Source organism: Oncorhynchus nerka, linkage group LG2, assembly GCF_034236695.1.
Source record: "Oncorhynchus nerka isolate Pitt River linkage group LG2, Oner_Uvic_2.0, whole genome shotgun sequence".
NCBI lineage: Eukaryota > Metazoa > Chordata > Actinopteri > Salmoniformes > Salmonidae > Oncorhynchus > Oncorhynchus nerka.
In genome coordinates, this window is record NC_088397.1 from 77,648,755 (window position 1) to 77,671,254 (window position 22,500).

The 22,500-nt window shown below is 40.3% G+C and overlaps 1 protein-coding gene across 2 annotated transcripts in view; it reads right to left on the reverse strand.

The window, feature by feature from the left end:
* LOC115142800 (dihydropyridine-sensitive L-type skeletal muscle calcium channel subunit alpha-1-like) overlaps positions 1–22,500 on the reverse strand; it is a 72,202-nt gene that overhangs the window by 23,350 nt on the left and 26,352 nt on the right. For both annotated transcript variants that reach the window (XM_065002901.1, XM_065002895.1), the window contains 4 exons: positions 22,357–22,460; positions 22,106–22,251; positions 21,898–21,979; positions 21,598–21,758 (listed from right to left, as the gene is read on the reverse strand). In XM_065002901.1, coding sequence (XP_064858973.1) covers positions 21,598–21,758; positions 21,898–21,979; positions 22,106–22,251; positions 22,357–22,460 — 493 coding nt within the window. The remainder of the gene's footprint in view (positions 1–21,597; positions 21,759–21,897; positions 21,980–22,105; positions 22,252–22,356; positions 22,461–22,500) is intronic.

Below are 22,500 nucleotides of genomic sequence, written 5' to 3' on the forward strand. Positions count from 1 at the left end.
CAAGGCAAATAACACTGAAACATGCATGAGAGCACCAGCTGTTCTGGAAGACTTCACAGCTGATGTGAGTAAGACCTTTAAACAGGTCAACATTCACAAGGCTGCAGGGCCAGATGGATTACCATGGATTACCTGCGAGCATGCGCTGACCACCTAGCAAGTGTCTTCACTGACATTTTCAACCTCTCCCTGTCCGAGTCTGTAATACCAACATGTTTTAAGCAGACCAACATAGTGCCTGTGCCCAAGAACACTATGGTAACCTGCCTAAACGACTACCGACCCATAGCACTCACATCTGTAGCCATTAAGTGCTTTGAAAGGCTGATCATGGCTTACATCAACACCCTTTTCCCAGAAACCCTAGACCTACTCCAATTTGCATACTGCCCAAACAGATCCACAGATGATGCAATCTCTATTGCACTCCACACTGTCCTTTCTCACCTGGACAAAAGGAACAGCTATGTGAGAATGCTATTCATTGACTACAGCTCAGCGTTCAACACCATAGTGCCCTCAAAGCTCATCAATAAGCTAAGGACCCTGGGACTAAACACCTCCCTCTGCAACTGGATTCTGGACTTCCTGACGGCCTTCAGGTGTAAGGGCAGGTAACAACACATCCGCCACGCTGATCCTCAACACAGGGGCCCCTCAGGGGTGTGTGCTCAGTCACCTCCTGCACTCCCTTTTCACTCATGACTGCATGGCCAAGCACAACTCCATTAAGTTTGCCGATGACACAACAGTGGTAGGCCTGATCACTGACAACAATGAGACAGCCTATAGGGAGGAGGTTATGTGGTGCCAGGACAACAACCTCTCCCTCAACGTGATCAAGACAAAGGAGAGGATTGTGGACTACAGGAAAAAGAGAACTGAGCACACCCCCATTCTCATTGACGGGGCTGCAGTGGAGCAGGTTGAGAGCTTCAAGTTCCTTGGTGTCCACATCACCAACAAACTAACATGGTCCAAGCACACCAAGACAGTTGTGAAGAGGGCACGACAAAACCTACTCCCCCTCAGGAGACTGAAAATATTTGGCATGGGTCTTCAGCTCCTCAAATGGTTCTACAGCTGCACCATCGAGAGCATCCTGACTGGTTGCATCACTGCCTGGTATGGCAACTGCTCGCCCTCCAACCGCAAGGCACTACAGAGTGTAGTGCAAATAGACCAGTACATCACTGGGGCCAAGCTTTCTGCCATCAAGGACCTCTATACCAGGCGGTGTCAGAGGAAGGCCTTTTACACCGCTGCTACTCTCTGTTGTTATCATCTATGCATAGTCACTTTAATAACTCTACATACATGTACATGTTACCTCAACTAACCGATGCCCCCACACATTGACTCTGTACCGGTACCCCCCTGTATATTGTCTCGCTATTGTTATTTTACTGCTGCTCTTTAATTACTTGTTACTTTTATTTCTTATTCGTATCCGTATTTTTTTTAAAACTGTAAGCATTTCACTGTAAGTAAGCATTTCACTGTAAGGTCTACACCTGTTGTATTCAGCATTTCACTGTAAGGTCTACACCTGTTGTATTCAGCATTTCACTGTAAGGTCTACACCTGTTGTATTCAGCATTTCACTGTAAGGTCTACACCTGTTGTATTCAGCATTTCACTGTAAGGTCTACACCTGTTGTATTCAGCATTTCACTGTAAGGTCTACACCTGTTGTATTCAGCATTTCACTATAAGGTCTACACCTGTTGTATTCAGCATTTCACTGTAAGGTCTACACCTGTTGTATTCAGCATTTCACTGTAAGGTCTACACCTGTTGTATTCAGCATTTCACTGTAAGGTCTACACCTGTTGTATTCAGCATTTCACTGTAAGGTCTACACCTGTTGTATTCAGCATTTCACTATAAGGTCTACACCTGTTGTATTCAGCATTTCACTATAAGGTCTACACCTGTTGTATTCAGCATTTCACTATAAGGTCTACACCTGTTGTATTCAGCATTTCACTGTAAGGTCTACACCTGTTGTATTCAGCATTTCACTGTAAGGTCTACACCTGTTGTATTCAGCATTTCACTGTAAGGTCTACACCTGTTGTATTCAGCATTTCACTATAAGGTCTACACCTGTTGTATTCAGCATTTCACTATAAGGTCTACACCTGTTGTATTCAGCATTTCACTGTAAGGTCTACACCTGTTGTATTCAGCATTTCACTATAAGGTCTACACCTGTTGTATTCAGCATTTCACTATAAGGTCTACACCTGTTGTATTCAGCATTTCACTGTAAGGTCTACACCTGTTGTATTCAGCATTTCACTGTAAGGTCTACACCTGTTGTATTCAGCATTTCACTATAAGGTCTACACCTGTTGTATTCAGCATTTCACTGTAAGGTCTACACCTGTTGTATTCAGCATTTCACTGTAAGGTCTACACCTGTTGTATTCAGCATTTCACTATAAGGTCTACACCTGTTGTATTCAGCATTTCACTGTAAGGTCTACACCTGTTGTATTCAGCATTTCACTGTAAGGTCTACACCTGTTGTATTCAGCATTTCACTGTAAGGTCTACACCTGTTGTATTCAGCATTTCACTGTAAGGTCTACACCTGTTGTATTCAGCATTTCACTATAAGGTCTACACCTGTTGTATTCAGCATTTCACTGTAAGGTCTACACCTGTTGTATTCAGCATTTCACTATAAGGTCTACACCTGTTGTATTCAGCATTTCACTGTAAGGTCTACACCTGTTGTATTCAGCATTTCACTGTAAGGTCTACACCTGTTGTATTCAGCATTTCACTGTAAGGTCTACACCTGTTGTATTCAGCATTTCACTGTAAGGTCTACACCTGTTGTATTCAGCATTTCACTATAAGGTCTACACCTGTTGTATTCAGCATTTCACTGTAAGGTCTACAGCTGTTGTATTCAGCATTTCACTATAAGGTCTACACCTGTTGTATTCAGCATTTCACTATAAGGTCTACACCTGTTGTATTCAGCATTTCACTATAAGGTCTACACCTGTTGTATTCAGCATTTCACTGTAAGGTCTACACCTGTTGTATTCAGCATTTCACTGTAAGGTCTACACCTGTTGTATTCAGCATTTCACTATAAGGTCTACACCTGTTGTATTCAGCATTTCACTGTAAGGTCTACACCTGTTGTATTCAGCATTTCACTGTAAGGTCTACACCTGTTGTATTCAGCATTTCACTGTAAGGTCTACACCTGTTGTATTCAGCATTTCACTGTAAGGTCTACACCTGTTGTATTCAGCATTTCACTATAAGGTCTACACCTGTTGTATTCAGCATTTCACTGTAAGGTCTACACCTGTTGTATTCAGCATTTCACTATAAGGTCTACACCTGTTGTATTCAGCATTTCACTGTAAGGTCTACACCTGTTGTATTCAGCATTTCACTGTAAGGTCTACACCTGTTGTATTCAGCATTTCACTGTAAGGTCTACACCTGTTGTATTCAGCATTTCACTGTAAGGTCTACACCTGTTGTATTCAGCATTTCACTGTAAGGTCTACACCTGTTGTATTCAGCATTTCACTATAAGGTCTACACCTGTTGTATTCAGCATTTCACTGTAAGGTCTACACCTGTTGTATTCAGCATTTCACTGTAAGGTCTACACCTGTTGTATTCAGCATTTCACTATAAGGTCTACACCTGTTGTATTCAGCATTTCACTATAAGGTCTACACCTGTTGTATTCAGCATTTCACTATAAGGTCTACACCTGTTGTATTCAGCATTTCACTATAAGGTCTACACCTGTTGTATTCAGCATTTCACTATAAGGTCTACACCTGTTGTATTCAGCATTTCACTATAAGGTCTACACCTGTTGTATTCAGCATTTCACTGTAAGGTCTACACCTGTTGTATTCAGCATTTCACTGTAAGGTCTACACCTGTTGTATTCAGCATTTCACTGTAAGGTCTACACCTGTTGTATTCAGCATTTCACTGTAAGGTCTACACCTGTTGTATTCAGCATTTCACTGTAAGGTCTACACCTGTTGTATTCAGCATTTCACTGTAAGGTCTACACCTGTTGTATTCAGCATTTCACTGTAAGGTCTACACCTGTTGTATTCAGCATTTCACTGTAAGGTCTACACCTGTTGTATTCAGCATTTCACTATAAGGTCTACACCTGTTGTATTCAGCATTTCACTGTAAGGTCTACACCTGTTGTATTCAGCATTTCACTGTAAGGTCTACACCTGTTGTATTCAGCATTTCACTATAAGGTCTACACCTGTTGTATTCAGCATTTCACTATAAGGTCTACACCTGTTGTATTCAGCATTTCACTATAAGGTCTACACCTGTTGTATTCAGCATTTCACTATAAGGTCTACACCTGTTGTATTCAGCATTTCACTGTAAGGTCTACACCTGTTGTATTCAGCATTTCACTGTAAGGTCTACACCTGTTGTATTCAGCATTTCACTGTAAGGTCTACACCTGTTGTATTCAGCATTTCACTATAAGGTCTACACCTGTTGTATTCAGCATTTCACTGTAAGGTCTACACCTGTTGTATTCAGCATTTCACTGTAAGGTCTACACCTGTTGTATTCAGCATTTCACTGTAAGGTCTACACCTGTTGTATTCAGCATTTCACTGTAAGGTCTACACCTGTTGTATTCAGCATTTCACTGTAAGGTCTACACCTGTTGTATTCAGCATTTCACTGTAAGGTCTACACCTGTTGTATTCAGCATTTCACTATAAGGTCTACACCTGTTGTATTCAGCATTTCACTGTAAGGTCTACACCTGTTGTATTCAGCATTTCACTATAAGGTCTACACCTGTTGTATTCAGCATTTCACTGTAAGGTCTACACCTGTTGTATTCAGCATTTCACTGTAAGGTCTACACCTGTTGTATTCAGCATTTCACTGTAAGGTCTACACCTGTTGTATTCAGCATTTCACTGTAAGGTCTACACCTGTTGTATTCAGCATTTCACTATAAGGTCTACACCTGTTGTATTCAGCATTTCACTGTAAGGTCTACACCTGTTGTATTCAGCATTTCACTATAAGGTCTACACCTGTTGTATTCAGCATTTCACTGTAAGGTCTACACCTGTTGTATTCAGCATTTCACTGTAAGGTCTACACCTGTTGTATTCAGCATTTCACTGTAAGGTCTACACCTGTTGTATTCAGCATTTCACTGTAAGGTCTACACCTGTTGTATTCAGCATTTCACTATAAGGTCTACACCTGTTGTATTCAGCATTTCACTGTAAGGTCTACACCTGTTGTATTCAGCATTTCACTATAAGGTCTACACCTGTTGTATTCAGCATTTCACTATAAGGTCTACACCTGTTGTATTCAGCATTTCACTATAAGGTCTACACCTGTTGTATTCAGCATTTCACTGTAAGGTCTACACCTGTTGTATTCAGCATTTCACTGTAAGGTCTACACCTGTTGTATTCAGCATTTCACTATAAGGTCTACACCTGTTGTATTCAGCATTTCACTGTAAGGTCTACACCTGTTGTATTCAGCATTTCACTGTAAGGTCTACACCTGTTGTATTCAGCATTTCACTGTAAGGTCTACACCTGTTGTATTCAGCATTTCACTGTAAGGTCTACACCTGTTGTATTCAGCATTTCACTGTAAGGTCTACACCTGTTGTATTCAGCATTTCACTGTAAGGTCTACACCTGTTGTATTCAGCATTTCACTATAAGGTCTACACCTGTTGTATTCAGCATTTCACTGTAAGGTCTACACCTGTTGTATTCAGCATTTCACTGTAAGGTCTACACCTGTTGTATTCAGCATTTCACTGTAAGGTCTACACCTGTTGTATTCAGCATTTCACTGTAAGGTCTACACCTGTTGTATTCAGCATGTATTCAGCATTTCACTGTAAGGTCTACACCTGTTGTATTCAGCATTTCACTATAAGGTCTACACCTGTTGTATTCAGCATTTCACTGTAAGGTCTACACCTGTTGTATTCAGCATTTCACTGTAAGGTCTACACCTGTTGTATTCAGCATTTCACTATAAGGTCTACACCTGTTGTATTCAGCATTTCACTATAAGGTCTACACCTGTTGTATTCAGCATTTCACTATAAGGTCTACACCTGTTGTATTCAGCATTTCACTATAAGGTCTACACCTGTTGTATTCAGCATTTCACTATAAGGTCTACACCTGTTGTATTCAGCATTTCACTATAAGGTCTACACCTGTTGTATTCAGCATTTCACTGTAAGGTCTACACCTGTTGTATTCAGCATTTCACTGTAAGGTCTACACCTGTTGTATTCAGCATTTCACTGTAAGGTCTACACCTGTTGTATTCAGCATTTCACTGTAAGGTCTACACCTGTTGTATTCAGCATTTCACTGTAAGGTCTACACCTGTTGTATTCAGCATTTCACTGTAAGGTCTACACCTGTTGTATTCAGCATTTCACTGTAAGGTCTACACCTGTTGTATTCAGCATTTCACTGTAAGGTCTACACCTGTTGTATTCAGCATTTCACTATAAGGTCTACACCTGTTGTATTCAGCATTTCACTGTAAGGTCTACACCTGTTGTATTCAGCATTTCACTGTAAGGTCTACACCTGTTGTATTCAGCATTTCACTATAAGGTCTACACCTGTTGTATTCAGCATTTCACTATAAGGTCTACACCTGTTGTATTCAGCATTTCACTATAAGGTCTACACCTGTTGTATTCAGCATTTCACTATAAGGTCTACACCTGTTGTATTCAGCATTTCACTATAAGGTCTACACCTGTTGTATTCAGCATTTCACTATAAGGTCTACACCTGTTGTATTCAGCATTTCACTGTAAGGTCTACACCTGTTGTATTCAGCATTTCACTGTAAGGTCTACACCTGTTGTATTCAGCATTTCACTATAAGGTCTACACCTGTTGTATTCAGCATTTCACTGTAAGGTCTACACCTGTTGTATTCAGCATTTCACTGTAAGGTCTACACCTGTTGTATTCAGCATTTCACTGTAAGGTCTACACCTGTTGTATTCAGCATTTCACTGTAAGGTCTACACCTGTTGTATTCAGCATTTCACTGTAAGGTCTACACCTGTTGTATTCAGCATTTCACTATAAGGTCTACACCTGTTGTATTCTGCATTTCACTGTAAGGTCTACACCTGTTGTATTCTGCATTTCACTGTAAGGTCTACACCTGTTGTATTCAGCATTTCACTGTAAGGTCTACACCTGTTGTATTCAGCATTTCACTGTAAGGTCTACACCTGTTGTATTCTGCATTTCACTGTAAGGTCTACACCTGTTGTATTCAGCATTTCACTGTAAGGTCTACACCTGTTGTATTCTGCATTTCACTGTAAGGTCTACACCTGTTGTATTCTGCATTTCACTGTAAGGTCTACACCTGTTGTATTCAGCATTTCACTGTAAGGTCTACACCTGTTGTATTCTGCATTTCACTGTAAGGTCTACACCTGTTGTATTCAGCATTTCACTGTAAGGTCTACAGCTGTTGTATTCAGCATTTCACTGTAAGGTCTACACCTGTTGTATTCAGCATTTCACTGTAAGGTCTACACCTGTTGTATTCAGCATTTCACTGTAAGGTCTACACCTGTTGTATTCAGCATTTCACTGTAAGGTCTACACCTGTTGTATTCAGCATTTCACTGTAAGGTCTACACCTGTTGTATTCAGGTCTACAGCTGTTGTATTCAGCATTTCACTGTAAGGTCTACACTGTTGTATTCAGCATTTCACTGTAAGGTCTACACCTGTTGTATTCAGCATTTCACTGTAAGGTCTACACCTGTTGTATTCAGCATTTCACTGTAAGGTCTACACCTGTTGTATTCAGCATTTCACTGTAAGGTCTACACCTGTTGTATTCAGCATTTCACTGTAAGGTCTACACCTGTTGTATTCAGCATTTCACTGTAAGGTCTACACCTGTTGTATTCAGCATTTCACTGTAAGGTCTACAGCTGTTGTATTCAGCATTTCACTGTAAGGTCTACACCTGTTGTATTCAGCATTTCACTGTAAGGTCTACAGCTGTTGTATTCAGCATTTCACTGTAAGGTCTACAGCTGTTGTATTCAGCATTTCACTGTAAGGTCTACACCTGTTGTATTCAGCATTTCACTGTAAGGTCTACACCTGTTGTATTCAGCATTTCACTGTAAGGTCTACACCTGTTGTATTCAGCATTTCACTGTAAGGTCTACACCTGTTGTATTCAGCATTTCACTGTAAGGTCTACACCTGTTGTATTCAGCATTTCACTGTAAGGTCTACACCTGTTGTATTCAGCATTTCACTGTAAGGTCTACACCTGTTGTATTCAGCATTTCACTGTAAGGTCTACACCTGTTGTATTCAGCATTTCACTGTAAGGTCTACACCTGTTGTATTCAGCATTTCACTGTAAGGTCTACACCTGTTGTATTCAGCATTTCACTGTAAGGTCTACAGCTGTTGTATTCAGCATTTCACTGTAAGGTCTACACCTGTTGTATTCAGCATTTCACTGTAAGGTCTACACCTGTTGTATTCAGCATTTCACTGTAAGGTCTACACCTGTTGTATTCAGCATTTCACTATAAGGTCTACACCTGTTGTATTCTGCATTTCACTGTAAGGTCTACACCTGTTGTATTCTGCATTTCACTGTAAGGTCTACACCTGTTGTATTCAGCATTTCACTGTAAGGTCTACACCTGTTGTATTCAGCATTTCACTGTAAGGTCTACACCTGTTGTATTCTGCATTTCACTGTAAGGTCTACACCTGTTGTATTCAGCATTTCACTGTAAGGTCTACACCTGTTGTATTCTGCATTTCACTGTAAGGTCTACACCTGTTGTATTCTGCATTTCACTGTAAGGTCTACACCTGTTGTATTCAGCATTTCACTGTAAGGTCTACACCTGTTGTATTCTGCATTTCACTGTAAGGTCTACACCTGTTGTATTCAGCATTTCACTGTAAGGTCTACAGCTGTTGTATTCAGCATTTCACTGTAAGGTCTACACCTGTTGTATTCAGCATTTCACTGTAAGGTCTACACCTGTTGTATTCAGCATTTCACTGTAAGGTCTACACCTGTTGTATTCAGCATTTCACTGTAAGGTCTACACCTGTTGTATTCAGCATTTCACTGTAAGGTCTACAGCTGTTGTATTCAGCATTTCACTGTAAGGTCTACAGCTGTTGTATTCAGCATTTCACTGTAAGGTCTACACCTGTTGTATTCAGCATTTCACTGTAAGGTCTACACCTGTTGTATTCAGCATTTCACTGTAAGGTCTACACCTGTTGTATTCAGCATTTCACTGTAAGGTCTACACCTGTTGTATTCAGCATTTCACTGTAAGGTCTACACCTGTTGTATTCAGCATTTCACTGTAAGGTCTACACCTGTTGTATTCAGCATTTCACTGTAAGGTCTACAGCTGTTGTATTCAGCATTTCACTGTAAGGTCTACACCTGTTGTATTCAGCATTTCACTGTAAGGTCTACAGCTGTTGTATTCAGCATTTCACTGTAAGGTCTACAGCTGTTGTATTCAGCATTTCACTGTAAGGTCTACACCTGTTGTATTCAGCATTTCACTGTAAGGTCTACACCTGTTGTATTCAGCATTTCACTGTAAGGTCTACACCTGTTGTATTCAGCATTTCACTGTAAGGTCTACACCTGTTGTATTCAGCATTTCACTGTAAGGTCTACACCTGTTGTATTCAGCATTTCACTGTAAGGTCTACACCTGTTGTATTCAGCATTTCACTGTAAGGTCTACACCTGTTGTATTCAGCATTTCACTGTAAGGTCTACACCTGTTGTATTCAGCATTTCACTGTAAGGTCTACACCTGTTGTATTCAGCATTTCACTGTAAGGTCTACACCTGTTGTATTCAGCATTTCACTGTAAGGTCTACACCTGTTGTATTCAGCATTTCACTGTAAGGTCTACACCTGTTGTATTCAGCATTTCACTGTAAGGTCTACACCTGTTGTATTCAGCATTTCACTGTAAGGTCTACACCTGTTGTATTCAGCATTTCACTGTAAGGTCTACACCTGTTGTATTCTGCATTTCACTGTAAGGTCTACACCTGTTGTATTCAGCATTTCACTGTAAGGTCTACACCTGTTGTATTCAGCATTTCACTATAAGGTCTACACCTGTTGTATTCAGCATTTCACTATAAGGTCTACACCTGTTGTATTCAGCATTTCACTGTAAGGTCTACAGCTGTTGTATTCAGCATTTCACTGTAAGGTCTACACCTGTTGTATTCAGCATTTCACTGTAAGGTCTACACCTGTTGTATTCAGCATTTCACTATAAGGTCTACACCTGTTGTATTCAGCATTTCACTGTAAGGTCTACACCTGTTGTATTCAGCATTTCACTATAAGGTCTACACCTGTTGTATTCAGCATTTCACTGTAAGGTCTACAGCTGTTGTATTCAGCATTTCACTGTAAGGTCTACACCTGTTGTATTCAGCATTTCACTGTAAGGTCTACACCTGTTGTATTCAGCATTTCACTATAAGGTCTACACCTGTTGTATTCAGCATTTCACTGTAAGGTCTACACCTGTTGTATTCAGCATTTCACTGTAAGGTCTACACCTGTTGTATTCAGCATTTCACTGTAAGGTCTACAGCTGTTGTATTCAGCATTTCACTGTAAGGTCTACACCTGTTGTATTCAGCATTTCACTATAAGGTCTACACCTGTTGTATTCAGCATTTCACTGTAAGGTCTACAGCTGTTGTATTCAGCATTTCACTATAAGGTCTACACCTGTTGTATTCAGCATTTCACTGTAAGGTCTACACCTGTTGTATTCAGCATTTCACTGTAAGGTCTACAGCTGTTGTATTCAGCATTTCACTATAAGGTCTACACCTGTTGTATTCAGCATTTCACTGTAAGGTCTACACCTGTTGTATTCAGCATTTCACTGTAAGGTCTACACCTGTTGTATTCAGCATTTCACTGTAAGGTCTACACCTGTTGTATTCAGCATTTCACTGTAAGGTCTACACCTGTTGTATTCAGCATTTCACTGTAAGGTCTACAGCTGTTGTATTCAGCATTTCACTGTAAGGTCTACACCTGTTGTATTCAGCATTTCACTGTAAGGTCTACAGCTGTTGTATTCAGCATTTCACTATAAGGTCTACACCTGTTGTATTCAGCATTTCACTGTAAGGTCTACACCTGTTGTATTCAGCATTTCACTGTAAGGTCTACACCTGTTGTATTCAGCATTTCACTGTAAGGTCTACACCTGTTGTATTCAGCATTTCACTGTAAGGTCTACACCTGTTGTATTCAGCATTTCACTGTAAGGTCTACACCTGTTGTATTCAGCATTTCACTGTAAGGTCTACACCTGTTGTATTCAGCATTTCACTGTAAGGTCTACACCTGTTGTATTCAGCATTTCACTGTAAGGTCTACACCTGTTGTATTCAGCATTTCACTGTAAGGTCTACAGCTGTTGTATTCAGCATTTCACTGTAAGGTCTACACCTGTTGTATTCAGCATTTCACTATAAGGTCTACACCTGTTGTATTCAGCATTTCACTGTAAGGTCTACAGCTGTTGTATTCAGCATTTCACTATAAGGTCTACACCTGTTGTATTCAGCATTTCACTGTAAGGTCTACACCTGTTGTATTCAGCATTTCACTGTAAGGTCTACACCTGTTGTATTCAGCATTTCACTGTAAGGTCTACACCTGTTGTATTCAGCATTTCACTGTAAGGTCTACACCTGTTGTATTCAGCATTTCACTGTAAGGTCTACAGCTGTTGTATTCAGCATTTCACTGTAAGGTCTACACCTGTTGTATTCAGCATTTCACTGTAAGGTCTACAGCTGTTGTATTCAGCATTTCACTATAAGGTCTACACCTGTTGTATTCAGCATTTCACTGTAAGGTCTACACCTGTTGTATTCAGCATTTCACTGTAAGGTCTACACCTGTTGTATTCAGCATTTCACTGTAAGGTCTACACCTGTTGTATTCAGCATTTCACTGTAAGGTCTACACCTGTTGTATTCAGCATTTCACTGTAAGGTCTACACCTGTTGTATTCAGCATTTCACTGTAAGGTCTACACCTGTTGTATTCAGCATTTCACTGTAAGGTCTACACCTGTTGTATTCAGCATTTCACTGTAAGGTCTACACCTGTTGTATTCAGCATTTCACTGTAAGGTCTACACCTGTTGTATTCAGCATTTCACTGTAAGGTCTACACCTGTTGTATTCAGCATTTCACTGTAAGGTCTACACCTGTTGTATTCAGCATTTCACTGTAAGGTCTACACCTGTTGTATTCTGCATTTCACTGTAAGGTCTACACCTGTTGTATTCAGCATTTCACTGTAAGGTCTACACCTGTTGTATTCAGCATTTCACTGTAAGGTCTACACCTGTTGTATTCTGCATTTCACTGTAAGGTCTACACCTGTTGTATTCAGCATTTCACTGTAAGGTCTACACCTGTTGTATTCTGCATTTCACTATAAGGTCTACACCTGTTGTATTCAGCATTTCACTGTAAGGTCTACACCTGTTGTATTCTGCATTTCACTGTAAGGTCTACACCTGTTGTATTCAGCATTTCACTGTAAGGTCTACACCTGTTGTATTCAGCATTTCACTGTAAGGTCTACACCTGTTGTATTCAGCATTTCACTGTAAGGTCTACACCTGTTGTATTCAGCATTTCACTGTAAGGTCTACACCTGTTGTATTCAGCATTTCACTGTAAGGTCTACACCTGTTGTATTCAGCATTTCACTGTAAGGTCTACACCTGTTGTATTCAGCATTTCACTGTAAGGTCTACACCTGTTGTATTCAGCATTTCACTGTAAGGTCTACACCTGTTGTATTCAGCATTTCACTGTAAGGTCTACACCTGTTGTATTCAGCATTTCACTGTAAGGTCTACACCTGTTGTATTCTGCATTTCACTGTAAGGTCTACACCTGTTGTATTCAGCATTTCACTGTAAGGTCTACACCTGTTGTATTCAGCATTTCACTGTAAGGTCTACACCTGTTGTATTCTGCATTTCACTGTAAGGTCTACACCTGTTGTATTCAGCATTTCACTGTAAGGTCTACACCTGTTGTATTCTGCATTTCACTATAAGGTCTACACCTGTTGTATTCAGCATTTCACTGTAAGGTCTACACCTGTTGTATTCTGCATTTCACTGTAAGGTCTACACCTGTTGTATTCAGCATTTCACTGTAAGGTCTACACCTGTTGTATTCAGCATTTCACTGTAAGGTCTACACCTGTTGTATTCAGCATTTCACTGTAAGGTCTACACCTGTTGTATTCAGCATTTCACTGTAAGGTCTACACCTGTTGTATTCAGCATTTCACTGTAAGGTCTACACCTGTTGTATTCAGCATTTCACTGTAAGGTCTACACCTGTTGTATTCAGCATTTCACTGTAAGGTCTACACCTGTTGTATTCAGCATTTCACTGTAAGGTCTACAGCTGTTGTATTCAGCATTTCACTGTAAGGTCTACACCTGTTGTATTCAGCATTTCACTGTAAGGTCTACAGCTGTTGTATTCAGCATTTCACTATAAGGTCTACACCTGTTGTATTCAGCATTTCACTGTAAGGTCTACACCTGTTGTATTCAGCATTTCACTGTAAGGTCTACACCTGTTGTATTCAGCATTTCACTGTAAGGTCTACACCTGTTGTATTCAGCATTTCACTGTAAGGTCTACACCTGTTGTATTCAGCATTTCACTGTAAGGTCTACACCTGTTGTATTCAGCATTTCACTGTAAGGTCTACACCTGTTGTATTCAGCATTTCACTGTAAGGTCTACACCTGTTGTATTCAGCATTTCACTGTAAGGTCTACACCTGTTGTATTCAGCATTTCACTGTAAGGTCTACAGCTGTTGTATTCAGCATTTCACTGTAAGGTCTACACCTGTTGTATTCAGCATTTCACTATAAGGTCTACACCTGTTGTATTCAGCATTTCACTGTAAGGTCTACAGCTGTTGTATTCAGCATTTCACTATAAGGTCTACACCTGTTGTATTCAGCATTTCACTGTAAGGTCTACACCTGTTGTATTCAGCATTTCACTGTAAGGTCTACACCTGTTGTATTCAGCATTTCACTGTAAGGTCTACACCTGTTGTATTCAGCATTTCACTGTAAGGTCTACACCTGTTGTATTCAGCATTTCACTGTAAGGTCTACAGCTGTTGTATTCAGCATTTCACTGTAAGGTCTACACCTGTTGTATTCAGCATTTCACTGTAAGGTCTACAGCTGTTGTATTCAGCATTTCACTATAAGGTCTACACCTGTTGTATTCAGCATTTCACTGTAAGGTCTACACCTGTTGTATTCAGCATTTCACTGTAAGGTCTACACCTGTTGTATTCAGCATTTCACTGTAAGGTCTACACCTGTTGTATTCAGCATTTCACTGTAAGGTCTACACCTGTTGTATTCAGCATTTCACTGTAAGGTCTACACCTGTTGTATTCAGCATTTCACTGTAAGGTCTACACCTGTTGTATTCAGCATTTCACTGTAAGGTCTACACCTGTTGTATTCAGCATTTCACTGTAAGGTCTACACCTGTTGTATTCAGCATTTCACTGTAAGGTCTACACCTGTTGTATTCAGCATTTCACTGTAAGGTCTACACCTGTTGTATTCAGCATTTCACTGTAAGGTCTACACCTGTTGTATTCAGCATTTCACTGTAAGGTCTACACCTGTTGTATTCTGCATTTCACTGTAAGGTCTACACCTGTTGTATTCAGCATTTCACTGTAAGGTCTACACCTGTTGTATTCAGCATTTCACTGTAAGGTCTACACCTGTTGTATTCTGCATTTCACTGTAAGGTCTACACCTGTTGTATTCAGCATTTCACTATAAGGTCTACACCTGTTGTATTCAGCATTTCACTGTAAGGTCTACACCTGTTGTATTCAGCATTTCACTGTAAGGTCTACACCTGTTGTATTCAGCATTTCACTGTAAGGTCTACAGCTGTTGTATTCAGCATTTCACTGTAAGGTCTACACCTGTTGTATTCAGCATTTCACTATAAGGTCTACACCTGTTGTATTCAGCATTTCACTGTAAGGTCTACAGCTGTTGTATTCAGCATTTCACTATAAGGTCTACACCTGTTGTATTCAGCATTTCACTGTAAGGTCTACACCTGTTGTATTCAGCATTTCACTGTAAGGTCTACACCTGTTGTATTCAGCATTTCACTGTAAGGTCTACACCTGTTGTATTCAGCATTTCACTGTAAGGTCTACACCTGTTGTATTCAGCATTTCACTGTAAGGTCTACAGCTGTTGTATTCAGCATTTCACTGTAAGGTCTACACCTGTTGTATTCAGCATTTCACTGTAAGGTCTACAGCTGTTGTATTCAGCATTTCACTATAAGGTCTACACCTGTTGTATTCAGCATTTCACTGTAAGGTCTACACCTGTTGTATTCAGCATTTCACTGTAAGGTCTACACCTGTTGTATTCAGCATTTCACTGTAAGGTCTACACCTGTTGTATTCAGCATTTCACTGTAAGGTCTACACCTGTTGTATTCAGCATTTCACTGTAAGGTCTACACCTGTTGTATTCAGCATTTCACTGTAAGGTCTACACCTGTTGTATTCAGCATTTCACTGTAAGGTCTACACCTGTTGTATTCAGCATTTCACTGTAAGGTCTACACCTGTTGTATTCAGCATTTCACTGTAAGGTCTACACCTGTTGTATTCAGCATTTCACTGTAAGGTCTACACCTGTTGTATTCAGCATTTCACTGTAAGGTCTACACCTGTTGTATTCAGCATTTCACTGTAAGGTCTACACCTGTTGTATTCTGCATTTCACTGTAAGGTCTACACCTGTTGTATTCAGCATTTCACTGTAAGGTCTACACCTGTTGTATTCAGCATTTCACTGTAAGGTCTACACCTGTTGTATTCTGCATTTCACTGTAAGGTCTACACCTGTTGTATTCAGCATTTCACTATAAGGTCTACACCTGTTGTATTCAGCATTTCACTGTAAGGTCTACACCTGTTGTATTCAGCATTTCACTGTAAGGTCTACAGCTGTTGTATTCAGCATTTCACTATAAGGTCTACACCTGTTGTATTCAGCATTTCACTGTAAGGTCTACACCTGTTGTATTCAGCATTTCACTGTAAGGTCTACACCTGTTGTATTCAGCATTTCACTGTAAGGTCTACACCTGTTGTATTCTGCATTTCACTGTAAGGTCTACACCTGTTGTATTCAGCATTTCACTGTAAGGTCTACACCTGTTGTATTCAGCATTTCACTGTAAGGTCTACACCTGTTGTATTCAGCATTTCACTGTAAGGTCTACACCTGTTGTATTCAGCATTTCACTGTAAGGTCTACACCTGTTGTATTCAGCATTTCACTGTAAGGTCTACACCTGTTGTATTCAGCATTTCACTGTAAGGTCTACACCTGTTGTATTCAGCATTTCACTGTAAGGTCTACACCTGTTGTATTCAGCATTTCACTGTAAGGTCTACACCTGTTGTATTCAGCATTTCACTGTAAGGTCTACACCTGTTGTATTCAGCATTTCACTGTAAGGTCTACACCTGTTGTATTCAGCATTTCACTGTAAGGTCTACACCTGTTGTATTCAGCATTTCACTGTAAGGTCTACAGCTGTTGTATTCAGCATTTCACTATAAGGTCTACAGCTGTTGTATTCAGCATTTCACTGTAAGTAAGCATTTCACTGTAAGGTCTACAGCTGTTGTATTCAGCATTTCACTGTAAGGTCTACAGCTGTTGTATTCAGCATTTCACTATAAGGTCTACAGCTGTTGTATTCAGCATTTCACTGTAAGTAAGCATTTCACTGTAAGGTCTACAGCTGTTGTATTCAGCATTTCACTGTAAGGTCTACAGCTGTTGTATTCAGCATTTCACTATAAGGTCTACACCTGTTGTATTCAGCATTTCACTGTAAGGTCTACACCTGTTGTATTCAGCATTTCACTGTAAGGTCTACACCTGTTGTATTCAGCATTTCACTGTAAGGTCTACACCTGTTGTATTCAGCATTTCACTGTAAGGTCTACACCTGTTGTATTCAGCATTTCACTGTAAGGTCTACACCTGTTGTATTCAGCATTTCACTGTAAGGTCTACACCTGTTGTATTCAGCATTTCACTGTAAGGTCTACACCTGTTGTATTCAGCATTTCACTGTAAGGTCTACACCTGTTGTATTCAGCATTTCACTGTAAGGTCTACACCTGTTGTATTCAGCATTTCACTGTAGTAAGGTCTACACCTGTTGTATTCAGCATTTCACTGTAAGGTCTACACCTGTTGTATTCAGCATTTCACTGTAAGGTCTACACCTGTTGTATTCAGCATTTCACTGTAAGGTCTACACCTGTTGTATTCAGCATTTCACTGTAAGGTCTACACCTGTTGTATTCAGCATTTCACTGTAAGGTCTACACCTGTTGTATTCTGCATTTCACTGTAAGGTCTACACCTGTTGTATTCAGCATTTCACTGTAAGGTCTACACCTGTTGTATTCAGCATTTCACTGTAAGGTCTACACCTGTTGTATTCAGCATTTCACTGTAAGGTCTACACCTGTTGTATTCAGCATTTCACTGTAAGGTCTACACCTGTTGTATTCTGCATTTCACTATAAGGTCTACACCTGTTGTATTCAGCATTTCACTGTAAGGTCTACACCTGTTGTATTCAGCATTTCACTGTAAGGTCTACACCTGTTGTATTCAGCATTTCACTGTAAGGTCTACAGCTGTTGTATTCAGCATTTCACTATAAGGTCTACACCTGTTGTATTCAGCATTTCACTGTAAGGTCTACACCTGTTGTATTCAGCATTTCACTGTAAGGTCTACACCTGTTGTATTCAGCATTTCACTGTAAGGTCTACACCTGTTGTATTCAGCATTTCACTGTAAGGTCTACACCTGTTGTATTCAGCATTTCACTGTAAGGTCTACACCTGTTGTATTCAGCATTTCACTGTAAGGTCTACACCTGTTGTATTCAGCATTTCACTGTAAGGTCTACACCTGTTGTATTCAGCATTTCACTGTAAGGTCTACACCTGTTGTATTCAGCATTTCACTGTAAGGTCTACAGCTGTTGTATTCAGCATTTCACTGTAAGGTCTACACCTGTTGTATTCAGCATTTCACTGTAAGGTCTACACCTGTTGTATTCAGCATTTCACTGTAAGGTCTACACCTGTTGTATTCAGCATTTCACTATAAGGTCTACACCTGTTGTATTCAGCATTTCACTGTAAGGTCTACACCTGTTGTATTCAGCATTTCACTGTAAGGTCTACACCTGTTGTATTCAGCATTTCACTGTAAGGTCTACACCTGTTGTATTCAGCATTTCACTGTAAGGTCTACACCTGTTGTATTCAGCATTTCACTGTAAGGTCTACACCTGTTGTATTCAGCATTTCACTGTAAGGTCTACACCTGTTGTATTCAGCATTTCACTGTAAGGTCTACACCTGTTGTATTCAGCATTTCACTGTAAGGTCTACACCTGTTGTATTCAGCATTTCACTGTAAGGTCTACACCTGTTGTATTCAGCATTTCACTGTAAGGTCTACACCTGTTGTATTCAGCATTTCACTGTAAGGTCTACACCTGTTGTATTCAGCATTTCACTGTAAGGTCTACACCTGTTGTATTCAGCATTTCACTGTAAGGTCTACACCTGTTGTATTCAGCATTTCACTGTAAGGTCTACACCTGTTGTATTCAGCATTTCACTGTAAGGTCTACACCTGTTGTATTCAGCATTTCACTGTAAGGTCTACAGCTGTTGTATTCAGCATTTCACTATAAGGTCTACAGCTGTTGTATTCAGCATTTCACTGTAAGTAAGCATTTCACTGTAAGGTCTACAGCTGTTGTATTCAGCATTTCACTGTAAGGTCTACAGCTGTTGTATTCAGCATTTCACTATAAGGTCTACAGCTGTTGTATTCAGCATTTCACTGTAAGTAAGCATTTCACTGTAAGGTCTACAGCTGTTGTATTCAGCATTTCACTGTAAGGTCTACAGCTGTTGTATTCAGCATTTCACTATAAGGTCTACACCTGTTGTATTCAGCATTTCACTGTAAGGTCTACACCTGTTGTATTCAGCATTTCACTGTAAGGTCTACACCTGTTGTATTCAGCATTTCACTGTAAGGTCTACACCTGTTGTATTCAGCATTTCACTGTAAGGTCTACACCTGTTGTATTCAGCATTTCACTGTAAGGTCTACACCTGTTGTATTCAGCATTTCACTGTAAGGTCTACACCTGTTGTATTCAGCATTTCACTGTAAGGTCTACACCTGTTGTATTCAGCATTTCACTGTAAGGTCTACACCTGTTGTATTCAGCATTTCACTGTAAGGTCTACACCTGTTGTATTCAGCATTTCACTGTAAGGTCTACACCTGTTGTATTCAGCATTTCACTGTAAGGTCTACACCTGTTGTATTCAGCATTTCACTGTAAGGTCTACACCTGTTGTATTCAGCATTTCACTGTAAGGTCTACACCTGTTGTATTCAGCATTTCACTGTAAGGTCTACACCTGTTGTATTCAGCATTTCACTGTAAGGTCTACACCTGTTGTATTCAGCATTTCACTGTAAGGTCTACACCTGTTGTATTCAGCATTTCACTGTAAGGTCTACACCTGTTGTATTCAGCATTTCACTGTAAGGTCTACACCTGTTGTATTCAGCATTTCACTGTAAGGTCTACACCTGTTGTATTCAGCATTTCACTGTAAGGTCTACACCTGTTGTATTCAGCATTTCACTGTAAGGTCTACACCTGTTGTATTCAGCATTTCACTGTAAGGTCTACACCTGTTGTATTCAGCATTTCACTGTAAGGTCTACACCTGTTGTATTCAGCATTTCACTGTAAGGTCTACAGCTGTTGTATTCAGCATTTCACTATAAGGTCTACAGCTGTTGTATTCAGCATTTCACTGTAAGTAAGCATTTCACTGTAAGGTCTACAGCTGTTGTATTCAGCATTTCACTGTAAGGTCTACAGCTGTTGTATTCAGCATTTCACTATAAGGTCTACAGCTGTTGTATTCAGCATTTCACTGTAAGTAAGCATTTCACTGTAAGGTCTACAGCTGTTGTATTCAGCATTTCACTGTAAGGTCTACAGCTGTTGTATTCAGCATTTCACTATAAGGTCTACAGCTGTTGTATTCAGCATTTCACTGTAAGGTCTACAGCTGTTGTATTCAGCATTTCACTGTAAGGTCTACAGCTGTTGTATTCAGCATTTCACTATAAGGTCTACAGCTGTTGTATTCAGCATTTCACTGTAAGGTCTACAGCTGTTGTATTCAGCATTTCACTGTAAGGTCTACAGCTGTTGTATTCAGCATTTCACTATAAGGTCTACACCTGTTGTATTCAGCATTTCACTGTAAGGTCTACAGCTGTTGTATTCAGCATTTCACTATAAGGTCTACACCTGTTGTATTCAGCATTTCACTATAAGGTCTACAGCTGTTGTATTCAGCATTTCACTGTAAGGTCTACACCTGTTGTATTCAGCATTTCACTGTAAGGTCTACACCTGTTGTATTCAGCATTTCACTGTAAGGTCTACACCTGTTGTATTCAGCATTTCACTGTAAGGTCTACACCTGTTGTATTCAGCATTTCACTGTAAGGTCTACACCTGTTGTATTCAGCATTTCACTATAAGGTCTACACCTGTTGTATTTGGCGAATGTGACTAATACAATTTGGTGAGGCTAATGTGCCGCTAACAGTATTCCTTCCTCCAATGTCCCTGTCCCGTACCAGGCTTGAACTAGTGATCCTCTAATCGCAAACACCCGGGACCGCCTTCCTTGACAACATACCAAGCAATTGAGCTATAGAAAAGGATCCAATTCGCTAGCTACATTGGCGACATTTTAAGCTAGTTGTGGAGTAAACTTATGGCACACTCCTAACTCAGTTACATGTATATCGGTTTATTTTATATACATACTCTAGTGTAGATATGCTATAGATATGTGTAGATAGTGACCTTGCCACCAGTTAGTTTATTTGATAGATATGTTATAGATTTGCGTAGATACTGACCTTGCCACTCGTGAGTTTATTCTATAAATGTGTAGATGTGTAGATGTAGACGTGTTGGCACACTATAGATTTGTGTGGAGCGGCAGGTAACCTACTGTTTAGAGAGTTGGACTAGTAACCGAAAGGTTGCAAGATCAAATCCCTGAGCTGACAAGGTAAAAATCTGTCGTTTTGTCCCTAAATAAGGCAGTTAACCCACTGTTCCTAGGCCATCATTGAAATTAAGAATTTGTTATAACTGACTTGCCTCGTTAAATAAAGGTCAAATTAAAAAATGTGTGTAGATATGTTATAGATATGTGTAGATACTGACCTTGCCACTCAGTGAGTTGCTGGGACTGCTTGTGGTGTTCAGTAGCGATGGCCAGTGTGTTCAGAAACACCAGAAAGATCACCCACCAGTAGAACATACGGGATTTCACATACACAAGACACTTACGCCGGAAGAAAATGTTCCATTTACGAGCAAGCTTGCTGAACAGTGAGAGATGAGGGAGAGGAGGAGAAGAAGAGATGTCATGTTAGGAGATGTGTCAGACTCATGAGGTCTGTTTTCCTTTCATTAAGACACCTGAGTGTTGTCCCAGTCAGAGGCAGGTGTTGGTGTACTTACTAGTAGTACATGATTTTTTGCATTGTGTCCATGTCCTTTAGACTCCCTGCCTCAGATTCTCCATCTTCCAGGGGTAGCAGGCCTTGGGACAAGAGACACTGTTGTCACTGCATGGTGTTTGATAAGGGCTGACTCATATTGTACTCTTCTATTATATTCTAATTGATCCTGTTGTGTGTTGGTGATTGGGTTAGGAAGCTATAAGTACCCTGTCCCTCTCCGTCGGAGTCCATGACTTCGGCCTGTGTGATCCACTCCATGTAGCCCTTCACATCCTCATCCAGCTGCTGGGTCTCCCTCATCTCTGTGTACTCTCCGCGCGCCTTGCCCTTCTCTCGCTCCTTAGTGAATTCACTGACGGAGGTAAAAGAGAGATAGAGAAAATATAAAAATGAGAGAAATGGAGGAGAAAGAGAGACAGACCAGGTGATGTGTGTGTGTGTGTGTGTCTCCACTTACCCACTGAGCACGCCCAGGACCAGGTTGAGCACAAAGAAGGAGCCAACCAAGATGAGAGTCAGAAAATACATCCATGGCCACTCCATACCAATAGCATCATTCACCTAGGAGACGGAGATAGAGAGATGGGGAGAGAGAGAAAGA